The following is a 12,555-nucleotide window of genomic DNA, read 5'->3' as shown; positions in this document are numbered from 1 at the left end:
AGGGCCCTGTGCCCCACCCCTGACCTGTTGGAAACCCTGCACACATCCCACAATCCTTAGGATGAAGTCCAGACTTTTCTCCATGGCTGCTGGAGGGCACAGCCCCTTCCGCTCTGTGATCTGTGTCTCCACTTACTGGAGACCTGAGCCCAGCCTCATTCCCATCTGGTCTTGCCTACCGCCTTCCCCAGCAACCCTGCGTGGTCAGCACTTGTGTTGGTGGTGGTCCCTCTCCGGGACTGTAGGCCAGCATGGCTATAGCCAGTGTCTGTACTGGGGTGACAGGGTGTGGGTGTGGTTACTTCCAATCAGCTGCTGTCCTCCAGGCCCCTCGACACAGGGGAATGGATTACTCCCTGGGTGGCAGGCCCTGACTCAGCCCTCATAGCTTTCAAGAATTAACTGTGGGGCATGGAGTGCAGGCCCCCAACAAAAGCCACCACCATGGGACACGGACTGGGCCTCAGCCATAGAAGGCCCTTCTGGTGTCAGCTGGGGGTGGGTAAGCGGCCCCCTTGCCCTATCCTGGGCAGTTGGGGGTCCCATTTGGGCTCCCTGGCTCTGCTCTGCGAGCTCTGATAGGCTCAGCCTTTGTCCTGTCCTCCCCAGGCCTGGGGAAGAGGCTGGCTGGCTGCTGGGTGGGGTGGGGATGAAGTCTGGCTGGATTTGTCCTCTGCCCTCTGAACCTTGTGGCAAGTCCTGAGCTGCACCTCCTTGCCTGGCTAGGGGGAGGAGACCCAGGCTGCTGGGGGGATCCTACCTGGCGACCACAACCTGGCCATGCTCAAAGAGGCTGTCGGCCCTGAGATGGGGTTGGGGTCCCCCACACCATCCGGGGTCCAGCTGCTGCGAACTCTCAGGAGTGTCCGGAAACCATCAGACCCGCTCCGCCCTCTCCCGTTGCCTGTAAAGGCGGTCATCCCCGGGTGTCCCCACCCTCGTGTGTCCCGAGACCGTTTTGCGCCCAGCCCTACGATAAGCTGCCGCCGGGGCGGGGTCCCGGGAGCGTGGCCATTGGCTGGGAGCGTCACGGGGCGGGCCGGGCCGGAGTTCGGGCGAGCGGAGCCGATGGCGGCGGAGCCGGAGTCCCGGCTAGCGGAGCCGATGGCCACGGAGCAGGACCCCGAGGGACGCGCGGCGGCTCGGCCGCTGCTCACCGACCTTTACCAGGCCACCATGGCGCTGGGCTACTGGCGTGCGGGCCGGGCGCGGGACCACGCCGAATTCGAGCTCTTCTTCCGCCGCTGCCCGTTCGGCGGCGCCTTCGCCTTGGCCGCAGGGTTGCGCGACTGCGTGCGCTTCCTGCTCGCCTTCCGTCTGCAGGACGCAGGTAGCGCCCCGGGCCGCCCCCATGACACCGCCAGGACTCTCCTAGTCCGACGGGACGCCCCCCGCCCGACCCCCGGCCCCGCACTCGCCCCAGTGCACTGTGCCTCTCGCCCCCAGACGTGCAGTTCCTGGCCTCTATGCTGCCCCCAGACACGGACCCCGCGTTCTTCCAGCACCTTCGGGCCCTCGACTGCTCTGGGGTGACGGTGCGGGCCCTGCCCGAGGGTTCCCTCGCCTTCCCTGGCGTGAGTGCAGGGTGAGCGGGAGGGAGGGGGTGGCCTGAGGGGGACAGGTCAGGCGGCGGAGCTGACAGCCTTCCCCTCAGGTGCCGCTGCTGCAGGTGTCCGGGCCGCTCCTGGTGGTGCAGCTGCTCGAGACACCGTTGCTCTGCCTGGTCAGCTATGCCAGGTGGGTTAGGGCTAGGGTTAGGCCAGGTGGGACGGGGCGGGGGAGAGCACGACTGAGGGGCGGGCCCTTGAAGGTGTGGTTCCTGGGGCAGAGCTCCCTGGACGTGGACATAATGCGAGGTGTCCCCAGAGGATTGACCTCTCTTTCCCATTGTGAGGGCTCTCCAGGAGGGAGTGGGGGAGAGTGGAGCTCTGGGGCTGAAACTCTAAGCCCCAGGTAACTCTGTCCACTTGGGAGGCTTCTCGACCCTCACTCGGTTTCCCTGGTCCCTGGCTCTCACAGCCTCGTGGCCACCAACGCAGCCAGGCTGCGCCTGATCGCCGGGCCAGAGAAGCGACTGCTGGAGATGGGCCTGCGGCGCGCTCAGGGCCCCGACGGGGGTCTCACGGCCTCCACTTACAGCTACCTGGGTGGTGAGGGCTTGGGGGGCATGACGCAAGAGTTGGGAAGGAGGAGGCCCCCCAGGATCCTCCTGCCACCTGGAGTCCCCCAATGTGGCCTGACTCCCTCTCCCAGGCTTCGACAGCAGCAGCAATGTGCTTGCCGGGCAGCTCCGGGGTGTTCCAGTGGCCGGGACCCTGGCCCACTCCTTCGTCACCTCTTTTTCGGGCAGTGAGGTTCCCCCTGACCCGGTCAGTAGGTCTTCTCAACCCCAGGGAGCGGTGGGCCAGGCCCAGCTGTGCACACTGGCAAGTGGCACCCTGTACAAGTAGTCCCAGTGCTGCCCGGGAAGCCTGTGTGCATTACCTTTGCCCTTAGCCTGGGGTGAACCCAGCCCCAGGCCTCTCCCTGCACCCTGGGCCCCAGCTCTTCATCCACCCGGCTCTACAGATTTTGGCTCCTGCTGCCGGTGAGGGTCCTGGGGTAGACCTGGCTGCCAGTGTAAAGGAGTGGCTGGAGCGCGTGTGTGCCCACCTGGGGCTGGGTGTGCAGGAGCCGCATCCGGGGGAGCGGGCTGCCTTTGTGGCCTATGCTCTGGCATTTCCCCGGGCCTTCCAGGGTCTGCTGGACTCCTACAGCGTATGGAGGTGAGCCCCAGGCATTCTGGGTGGGCTCCACAGAGCAGCTGTGGCCCCTGACTCCTTTGTCTATGCCTGCAGGAGTGGTCTCCCCAACTTCCTGGCGGTAGCCCTGGCACTGGGGGAACTGGGCTACCGGCCCGTGGGTGTGAGGTTGGACAGTGGTGACCTGCTTCAGTTGGCCCAGGAGGTCCGTGGGGTCTTCCGGACCACTGCAGCCCAGTGAGTGCCCTGGGGAGGTGTGTGTCTGCTCAGAGACCCCTTGGGGAGCCAGGACATGGAGGGGCAGGGAGGGACTCTGGCCTAGTCTCAAGGGTGACACTACAGACCCCAGCAGAGAGGTGTGGGGGGCCTAGTGTGGGTGTGCCCAATAGGGTTGGGGAGCCCAGGGTGAATCAGGAAGGTCTGAGGGGGCTATCCCCACCCCTCCCCTGGCTCTACCCACATCCCAGCTTCCAGGTGCCTTGGCTGGAGTCAGTCTCCATTGCAGTCAGCAACAACATTGACGAAGAGGAGCTGGTCCGGCTGACCCAGGAGGTGCAGGGCAGGAGGGGCAGGCAGAGAGTGCTGAGGAGGGCCTGGGGGCTCTTGCAGGTCCTGGCTGGGCTCACTGCCACCTCCTCTCCTCTCCAGGGCAGTGAGGTGAATGTCATTGGCATTGGCACCAGTGTGGTCACCTGTCCCCAACAGCCTTCCCTGGGCTGCGTCTATAAGGTGAAGACAGTGTTGGGGGCCCAGGTTGGGCTGGGTCTAGGGGCTCATGCCTGCTGGAGGATGAGGGCCCAGCCATCTCGACACCCTCTCCCTGCAGCTGGTGTCTGTGGGAGGCCAGCCGCGAATGAAGCTGACCGAGGACCCCGAGAAGCAGACGATGCCAGGGAGCAAGGCTGCCTTCCGGCTCCTGGACAATGATGGTGAGCCCCCTCCCTCCCCTCTGTTGTTCCCCTTCAAGGGCCCAGGTCCCGCACATTATTCTTGCTCCTCCCCAACAGGGTCTCTGCTGTTGGATGTGCTGCAGTTGGCAGAAGAGCCACCGCCACAGGCTGGGCAGGAGCTGAGGGTTTGGCCTCGAGGGGCCCAGGAGCCCCGTACCGTGAAGCCAGCCCAGGTGGAGCCACTGCTGCAACTCTGGGTCCAGCAGGGACAGGTAACTGCCCCCACCCCAACCCCTCAGTCTTCACCCTCAACCCCAGTTTAGCCCCGACCCAAGCCAGCATCCCCTCCTCCTGCAGCTGTGTGAGCCGCTCCCATCACTGGCAGAGTCTAGAGCTTTCGCCCAGCTGTCCCTGAGCCGCCTCAGCCCTGAGCACAAGCGGCTGCGGAGTCCTGCACTGTACCAGGTGGGATGGGCCCCTGTCACCTGTCCTGGGCCCTCTGCCCCCACAGCCACCCATCGTCCCTCTCCTCCCTGCAGGTGGCACTGTCGGAGAAGCTGCGGGACCTGGTGGACCGTCTGCGTCGGGGAGGGCCCCTGTGAGAATCCCAGTGGTGGGGGCTGCCTGGAGACAACATGAGTCACTTGCTGTCCCCCACAACTCGTCACGTGATGTTTGTTTGCCCCGCCCACTGCTCACTTGGTGCCCCAGGGCTCCAGGGACGGGCTGGAGTCAGGAATCAGGGTTCATGCTCCCAGGGGAAGCACAGGTCCGGCCAGGGTGGTGAGACAGCCCTGGGTGGAGGCCCGAAAGGCAGTGAGGAGTGTCCCTGGCCCAGGAAGCTGGGCTGTGGGGAGCCAGACCTGACACTGGAGCAGGCAGGGCCTCAGGTAGGGGGAGGGCTTTGGTGTCCGCCTCACACTGGGGGAGTTACTGCAGAAGACTTGTCCTCATCAGAGGGAGGCTGGGGATGGTGGGGCCCCGGAGTGGGGCTGGGGTGCCAGATAGAAGGTCCAGGCATGGCCCTGGGCTCCCATGCCTGCCTAGGCCACTGCCCCCTGGCTCAGGGCCAGTGAGGACATCTCAAGCTTCCCAAGCCAAGGGGGAGAGCCAGGTATCCCCTGCTATCGCTGCTGTCAGCCATGTACAACCCTGGCATCTGTCATGGGCCAGCCAGGCCCTGGCTTTGGGGCCTCAGCACCTGACCCAGCAGCCTGGGAAGAGGAGGAAGTGTGGAGAAGAAACTGAGGCTCCAGGAGCCAACTCAGCTCCAGACACAGCCGGCGGACCCTGGGCCAGCCTCAGCCTGCTTGGCTGTGTGTGGGGCTGGCCCTGCCTCTGTGCGGGCAAGTTAGAGATCTCAGGGCTCCACCCGCCCTCGTAACTTGGGCTATAGAGGAACTGCCCAGGAGAGAGGTTCTAGGCTTGGCAGGAAGCGGAAGTTGGGGGCCTGGGCCCTTGTCCAGGCAGCCTAGGATGGCACAGACAGGCCAGGGCGTGGGGGAAATGCCAACTGTCTGGGGTGCTTCCGGGAGCACTTCTGCCTGCTCAGGTATTCCACCAGACCAGCTCATCTGGCTCTGCAGGGCTCAGGGCTGGGCGACACCCACAGTGTGGTTGGGTGAGGGTGGAGGCGGGGATTTGGGGCAGAGGCCTGGTCAGGCCAGCCCTGGGGAACATGAGCTTAAGAAAGAGATACAGACTCATACACATACTGGGCAGAACACACTGTGCTCCAGGCACCCACAGGGCACCAGTCTTAGCTGTGCACTCCTAGGGGCCCAGATGGGGTGGGGGACACCACCTCAGAACTGTCCAGGACCCAGAAGGGCCCACCTCAACAGTGGTGGGCACCTGCAAGAGGCAGCAGCTCCTCTGGCTTTATTTGGTAGCCCTGTCCCCAGGCTGCCCTCAGCTCAGCGATGGTGACAGTTTACCCATTCATGTCCATTTCAGGATGTCTGATGGGGCTGGAGTCTAGGGGGGCCGGCCCAGCCCCTGGCCCAGATGAAACCCTGCTGCTTCTTTAGGGCTGAATCAGGCCTCCGCTCTGGGCTGGACCCAGACTCCTGGACCCTGCTGGGGCCTCCTCAGGGCTGTCCACAACTGCCCTGGGCCCCTGGCCAAGAGCTGGTAGTCCGGGTTAAGGGCTTCTAACCACCCTTCTTTGTAGATTTGCCACCTCCTAGGGATCCTGCCCCTTCCCAGGGCCCTGGTGGGTAGAGCCAGACCGTGGACAGGCTGGCCACTCGCCTCCCACAGCCTGGGCAGGAGGCCCTTCACAAGCCCACAGCAGGCACCTCTGAGCGGCTGCCCAGTCCCCTCCCCACAGAATGCACGCTCACGCACGCACCACCACACCTGTCCAGGGGCCCGCCTGTGGTCCCGCCCGGGGCCTGCTTCTGGGTCAGGCCTGGGCACGACTTCCCAGGAGAAGCAGGGGCAGGTGCTACTGGCTGGGGCAGCCATGGCTGGGGGTATGTGGGGCCGCACCCGGGGGGCCCCCGTAGGGGCTCTAACTCTGACAGCTCTGGCTGAAGGGATCCGGGCCAGCCAGGGACAGCCCCTAGGACCCTCTTCCACCAGCCCTCAGCCTGAGCCCCAGGCCCAGGCACCTGGCCTCGCCGCCAAGGCTGAGCCTGGAAGTGGGGCCACTGCCCCCACAGCTGGCTGTGAACCCTGCTCCCCAAGCAGCGCTCCGGAGCCGGGACCCCGCCAGGTGAGTGGCGAGGGAAGGAATGCTGTGGGGATGGGCCTGGGGACTCCCGGCTGATCTCTGAGCTCATGAGGATGCCAGATGTACGGAGGGGTGCCAGATCTGGGGAAGGTCAGGGTAAGACAGGCTAGGGAGCAATGTAGAGTGTGCTTTGTAGGAAGCTGGGAGGGGTGGGGAGCCTGGGGGAGGCTCGGGGACTTCAAACACCCTGCTCTCTGCCCTAGGCCTCCCGGAGTTCCTGGGAGGAGGGGGCTCTCGCCGACCTTGCCTTGTACACGGCTGCCTGTCTAGAGGAGGCTGGCTTTGCAGGGACCCAGGCAACAGCGATTACCCTGTCCTCAGCCCTGGAGGCCCATGGGGCACGGCTAGAGGACCAGGTCAGCCCTCGCCCTTTTCCTACCTGAGACCCCCGCTGTGGCCCCTTCCAAGGTGGGGGGTGGGGATTGGAGTGAGCGGTCTGAAGCATGGCCCCCCTTCAGGCTGCTCCTGATGGGTGGGGTGGGGCGCTGGCGAGAGAAGGCCTGACTGCTGACCTTGGCCCCCTCCACCCCAGGTGCATGCTCTGGTGCTGGGGTTGCTGGCACAAGTGCCCAGCCTGGCCGAGGGGAGGCCCCGGAGGGCGGCCCTGCGCGTGCTGAGCGCACTGGCCCTGGAGCACTCGAGGGATGTTGTGTGTGCGCTGCTACCACGCTCACTGCCCCCTGACTGGTAACTGCCCTGCCCCACCAATGCACCAGCCCCGAGGCCCCCTTGCAGCTTCCTTCCCGCTTGGACGTGGAGTCTGGCCCCAGGCTGTTAAGGGGGCAGAACATCCTTATACTTTCCCTTAGACTTCTGTCCTGAACCGCCCACCTTTAGTTTTGCAAACGCCCCCTACCGCTCCAGCCTCAGGGTCTCAGATGCTGGTTCCTATCTTGGGGCTGGCCTCTATCTCCAGCAGCCCCTGGAGACCAGCTGGGTTGTGCTTCAGTGTGGGGTGAGTGAGCTGGGTGGCTGTTGGCCATGCTGCCCCTGGCTCTTTGGTTAATGTGCCCCAGAAGTTGTCCTTGGTCTTATTCTCTGAGGTGATTTTTAATGCCAGGTTTGCTTCGCTGTCACTGACCTGTTGGGGCTCCGAGCGATGCCAGCCCAGCTCTGATCTCATCTCCCGGCAGCGTTGTGGTCTGCACAGTGCCACTTATTTTGTTTCTCTGGGATTAGGGTGGGGGCTGGTTCACCTGCCTCTCCCCTGCTGGAGTCCTAGCGGCTGCCTCCATGGCCTCACCACCCATCCCTGCACCAGACCCTTGTCTCATGCCAGCCCCCCGACCCCACCCCTCAGGGCAGCAGCCGAGCTCTGGCGCAGCCTAAGCCGGAACCAGCGCGTAAATGGGCAGGTGCTGGTGCAACTGCTGTGGGCACTGAAGGGCGCTGCAGGGCCCAAGCCGGAGGCACTGGCGGTAGGTGGCTCTAGCCAGCGCTGCCAGAGGGTGCTGCCTGGCCAGAGGGGCTTGGAGACTCAGAACTGGGTGGGGCGGGGGTGTAGTGGGCAGCAAGTTCCCCCCTGAGCCATGCGAGTCCAGAATGTCCTGAGGCTTTGTCTGAAGCATGCCCACCCCTCTGGTGCTCAAGTGGCTCCAGGCACCCTCAGGCCTGAATGGGCTACTTGCTGTGCAGGCCACACGTGCTCTTGGGGAGATGTTGGCCATTTCAGGCTGTGTGGGAGCCACACGGGGCTTCTACCCGCACCTGCTGCTGGCACTGGTCACACAGCTGCACGAGCTGGCTCACAGTAACACACACTCCCCTGATACTCCCAAGATTTGGGTCCTGTCCCACCGAGGGCCACCACACAGCCATGCCAGGTGAGAGGCAACACTAGGGTAAGTGGGGGCAGGTCGGTGCCCTCTCAACCCTCACTGCTCCCCTGCTGCCCCCACCTATAGCTGTGCCGTGGAGGCCTTGAAGGCCCTGCTCACTGGAGATGGGGGCCGCATGGTGGTCACATGCATGGAGCAGGCAGGAGGCTGGAGGAGGTTGGTGGGAGCCCACACCCACCTGGAGGGCGTGCTGCTGCTGGCCAGGTGAGGAGGGGCCTTGGGACCGTGGCCAGGGGGAGGCTCATTGATGGCCAGGTGCTGGGCAGGTGGGCCAGGGAAGAGGTGAGGGCATGAGAGTGGTGGTCGTTTCTATAGAAACTTCCATGAGGGTTGAGGCCCCCAAGCGAAGGGAGAGCTCCCATTTCCACCCCACCCCAGTGCCATGGTGGCGCATGCAGACCACCACCTGCGAGGCCTCTTTGCAGACTTGCTTCCCCGGCTGCGTAGCGCGGACAACCCACAGCGCCTCACGGCAATGGCCTTCTTCACCGGGGTGAGCCTGCTTCCCAGATGACTGGGCGGGGGTGGACTTGATCCTTACGCAGCATCGGCCTACACGGGCACCAAGAGCATGCTGACCCCGTGTCCCTCGCCTAGCTGTTGCAGAGCCCGCCCACCGCACGGCTCCTGCGGGAGGAGGTCATCCTGGAGCGGCTCCGCACCTGGCAGGGCGACCCTGAGCCCACAGTGCGCTGGCTGGGCCTGCTTGGCCTCGGCCATCTCGCGCTGAATCGCGGGAAGGTGAGAGGCGGGGCCGGGCGGGGCGGCGGTGAAGTCTGTGAGGGAGTGACCACGACGTCCTGCCCCAGCAGGTGCGGCACATGAATACGCTGCTGCCAGCGCTCCTGGGGTCGCTGGGCGAGGGCGACGCGCGGCTTGTGGGCGCAGCACTAGGAGCGCTGCGGAGGCTCCTCCTGTGGCCACGGGCGCCCGTGCGGCTCCTGAGCGCGGAGCTGGGGCCGCGCCTGCCCAGGCTGCTGGACGACGTGAGCAACGCCTCGCCCTGCCCCGCCCCCTGTCGCCCAGCCGAGGCCCCGCCCCTCCAGCATCTCTGGGACCCCCACCAGGCCCCGCCCCCAGATTACCACCCCAGTCAGCAGCCCTCCTGGACCCTCTCCTTCCTCGCTCAGCCTTGGCCACCCCCCCCCTTGCACTCCTCTCCCTCTCCGCCCGTCCTGACCGCGCCGTCCCACGCAGGCCCGGGACTCAGTCCGCGCCTCGGCGGTCGGGCTCCTCGGGACGCTGGTGCGGCGGGGCCGGGGCGGGCTGCGGCTGGGGCTCCGCAGCCCCCTGCGGAAGCTGGTGCTGCAGAGTCTCATGCCACTGCTGTTGCGCCTCCACGACCCCAGCCGGGACACTGCTGAGGTCAGCCGCCCCTGGAGAACATCCCGCCCTCTCCCACCCACATTCCCCACGCCCATGCCGCCTTCCCAACGAAGATCACAAGTCAGGGTCCCTGACCACCCCCAGGACCTCAGGTGCAGGCGTCATGTGCCACCAGGTTCCTGGCCTTCCCTTGGACCACTGTATTCAGCCCCCTGCCCTGGACTCTCCCACGCCTCATTCTGGCCATTCCCCTGCCCCCAACCTCTTGCCACTTTCTGGACTCCCAACCCTGCTCCCTTCCCCTATTCCAGAGCTCAGAGTGGACCCTGGCCCGCTGTGACCAGGCCCTTTGCTGGGGCCTGCTAGAGGAAATGGTCACTGTGGCCCACTACGACAACCCTGAGGCCCTAAGCCGCGTCTGCCACCGCCTGGTCAGTGGGGGAAGCATGTGAGGGTGAGAGGTGTGGTCACTGCCGCTTGTTCCAGTATTCACCAGGGCCCCCAAACTGAGTCCCCACCACAGCTAGACTTGCTCACGTGCTGCCCTGCCCCAGAGACTCCCTGTGCTGCCCCAGCCTGGGTTTGCCTCTGTAGCCTCCTCTCCACTCAGGACTGGCTTTCCTATCCTGTCATGAGCACTTATGTCCCTAGATTCAGCGATACCCCAGCCACGTGCCCAACTTCCTGAGCCAGACCCAGGGCTACTTGCGGAGCCCACAGGACCCCTTGCGCCATGCAGCCACCATGCTCATAGGTGAGGTAATTCTGGGGTCACACTGTCCCTGGCACAAGTTCTGGGAGCTGGGCCAGCCCCTTCCTGCTGGGGCGTGGGGCCAGTGCTCACGGCTGCGCTGTGGTCCAGGCTTCCTTGTCCACCATGCGAGCCCAGGACTCGTCCACCAGGACTTGCTGGACTCCCTGTTCCAGGGTGAGTACCCGACTTGCCAGGGCGGGGGGCCTGGAGAGGTTGGCGGGTACTGGGGTGGAGTGGACAGGAGCGGTTGGGTGGAGGGTCCACGCAGCCTGAGCCACCCTCTCCGCAGATCTGGGGAGGCTGCAGAGCGACCCCCAGCCGGCTGTGGCCGCGGCAGCGCAGGTGTCCTCACAGCAGGTGGCGCTGCTGGCCCGCACCCAGGGTAGACCCCGCGGCCCGTTCCACCTTGGCCTGGTCCCGCGGGGCGCCCGGCCCACCCGGCCCCCGCCTGCCTTCGCCGACAGCCCCTTCCAGCGCCGGAGCCTTGCTGACCGCTGGGGCTGGTCCGGACCGCGCCCAACCTGAGGATCAGGGGTCTGACTTGGGCACCCCACCCACACTGGAGCCAGTCCTCGCCCTGCTTGGGTGCCCTGGGCCTGGTGCTGGATGCCGGTGCCCACTCCCCAGGACTCCTCTCCAGATGCCCACCACTCTGACAGCCACGTGCCAGAGAGGGACAGTGAGCGGCACCCTCTGTCCGGCCCCTCCATCCTCAGCCCCTTCCCCTGTACGCATGGGTGTGCCTGCCCTCTTCTGGCCTCTTGTTCTTCCAGCCCCCTGGAATGTGCCCTGTTCCCCAACCTTGAGCCTGACACCTGGCCGCGAGGGCACCTGGCCTCCTGAGCCAAGGTCTGGTGGGGGCATTGAAGCTGGTGCCCCATAGGCTGCCTTCTTGCCCCTTCCCAGGCCTCGATTTTGTGCCTGGCCCCATCTCTAGGGCCTGCCAGGGCCTTCCTGGCTGTCCCTGCAGCCATCACCCTCACTCCTCACGCATGCCCACTCCTTGCTGGCATCCTGAGGTTTCTGGCCTATGTCCTTTCTGCTCAAGAAGTGTTGACCTGTCCTGTCCACACCTGCTGGTCCCTTCTCAGCCTGGCTGCCATTCCCCACCCCCACCCTCTTTCATCGTGTCAGGCCCCCTCAGAGCATGGCCTTCTCCAGAAGATGTCCTGATCTCTCTCCCAGCTGGAGAGTACAGGCCCTCAATTACACCTGTGGGCTCAGGTGTGGGGTGCTGGCATGCCTACCCCACCAGGCTACACTTGTGGCAGCACCCAACACCCTGCACAGGGTTGAATGAGGAAGGTGAGACTGGACACGCAAGGGAGAAGCCCTTCCGGCTCTGGCCTGGCAGGCATCTCCACTGGAATGTCATCGCCCTGCAAGGCCTCTCTCTCAGCTTCCTCCTCAGGGAGGTCTTCTCACACACACTGGGAGTGTGCACAGCCTCATAAAGGCTCAGCGGGTACAGCCATGGGGTCCTGCCCTCACCATCTCCCTAGCTCCCACATGGAGGCCAGGCACAGTGGCTCATACTTGTAGTCCCAGTGCTCTGGGAGGCTGAGGCAGGAGGATCACTTGAGGCTAGGAGTTTGAGACCAGCCTGGGCAACATAGTGAGACCCTATCTCTATACAAAATTTTAAAATTAGCCAGGTGTGGTGGTGCGCACCCGTAGTCCAAGCTATTTGGGAGGCTGAGGCAGAAGTATCGCTTGAGCCCAGGAGTTAGAGGCTTCAGTGAGCTATGATGATGCCACTGTACTTCAGCATGGGTGACAGAATGAGACCCTATCTCAAAAAAATAAAAATAAAAAAAATAAATACACATAGATTGAAGACATTGGGTGTCTGTCTGAGAACATGGTTAGGATGAGCTGGCTGGCCCAAGATCCAGCCCAGGCTGGGGTGACAGTTAGTAGGCCACTGGTGTGGCCTGAGGTAAGGTTAGTTCGGCAGCAGGGTTAACGGTCAGGCTGGGTTTTCCCTAAGACAAAGAGGAGAAGCTGTGCTCTGGTCCAACACACGCTGAATTGCTGGGGTCAGAGCTCAGGCAGGACTGGGGTTAGGGTCTCTTTGTAGGTCATTGTCACGGCAGGTTAGGATCAGGCCAAGGACACGGGTCTTTGTGGAGCCATGGGCAAAGTTTGGTGGATTAGTTGAGATCCTTCAAAGCAGGTGCCAAAACAGGATTAAACATACAAGACATGTGTCAGGAAATGCCAGGGAGGCCGGGAGGCCACCAGACACCCAGTGAAGAAAAGAAGGAAG

At 64.3% G+C, this 12,555-nt stretch overlaps 2 protein-coding genes across 3 annotated transcripts; both read left to right on the top strand.

The window, feature by feature from the left end:
- Positions 1 to 1,071: 1,071 nt before the first annotated feature.
- Positions 1,072 to 4,306, top strand: NAPRT (nicotinate phosphoribosyltransferase). 2 transcript variants are annotated; one of them, XM_012648057.1, is made up of 13 exons: positions 1,072 to 1,330; positions 1,447 to 1,574; positions 1,655 to 1,737; positions 2,020 to 2,150; positions 2,254 to 2,369; positions 2,569 to 2,765; positions 2,838 to 2,978; positions 3,209 to 3,293; positions 3,390 to 3,470; positions 3,568 to 3,670; positions 3,749 to 3,903; positions 3,989 to 4,096; positions 4,171 to 4,306. In XM_012648057.1, exons 1-13 carry the CDS (start codon positions 1,105 to 1,107, stop codon positions 4,231 to 4,233), a joined length of 1,617 nt encoding a protein of 538 aa, XP_012503511.1. In that variant the 5' UTR covers positions 1,072 to 1,104; the 3' UTR covers positions 4,234 to 4,306. The 2 variants fall into 2 exon arrangements, with proteins under 2 accessions (XP_012503511.1, XP_012503510.1); XM_012648056.1 differs by having other exon boundaries at positions 3,989 to 4,288.
- A 120-nt stretch (positions 4,307 to 4,426) lies between these two features.
- On the top strand, positions 4,427 to 10,878 carry MROH6 (maestro heat-like repeat family member 6). Its single transcript, XM_012648058.1, has 14 exons — positions 4,427 to 6,350; positions 6,572 to 6,724; positions 6,901 to 7,055; positions 7,429 to 7,786; positions 8,004 to 8,191; positions 8,273 to 8,410; positions 8,585 to 8,699; positions 8,804 to 8,947; positions 9,019 to 9,192; positions 9,404 to 9,571; positions 9,844 to 9,963; positions 10,184 to 10,286; positions 10,395 to 10,460; positions 10,576 to 10,878. Exons 1-14 carry the CDS (start codon positions 6,099 to 6,101, stop codon positions 10,809 to 10,811), a joined length of 2,370 nt encoding a protein of 789 aa, XP_012503512.1. The 5' UTR covers positions 4,427 to 6,098; the 3' UTR covers positions 10,812 to 10,878.
- The last annotated feature ends 1,677 nt before the right edge of the window (positions 10,879 to 12,555 follow it).

The sequence above is a fragment of the Propithecus coquereli genome, unplaced genomic scaffold (assembly GCF_000956105.1).
Source record: "Propithecus coquereli isolate 6110/MARCELLA unplaced genomic scaffold, Pcoq_1.0 Scaffold28, whole genome shotgun sequence".
In the NCBI taxonomy this organism is placed as follows: domain Eukaryota; kingdom Metazoa; phylum Chordata; class Mammalia; order Primates; family Indriidae; genus Propithecus; species Propithecus coquereli.
The sequence above is the reverse complement of the archived record's forward strand: the minus strand, read 5'-3'. Positions and strand labels throughout refer to the sequence as shown.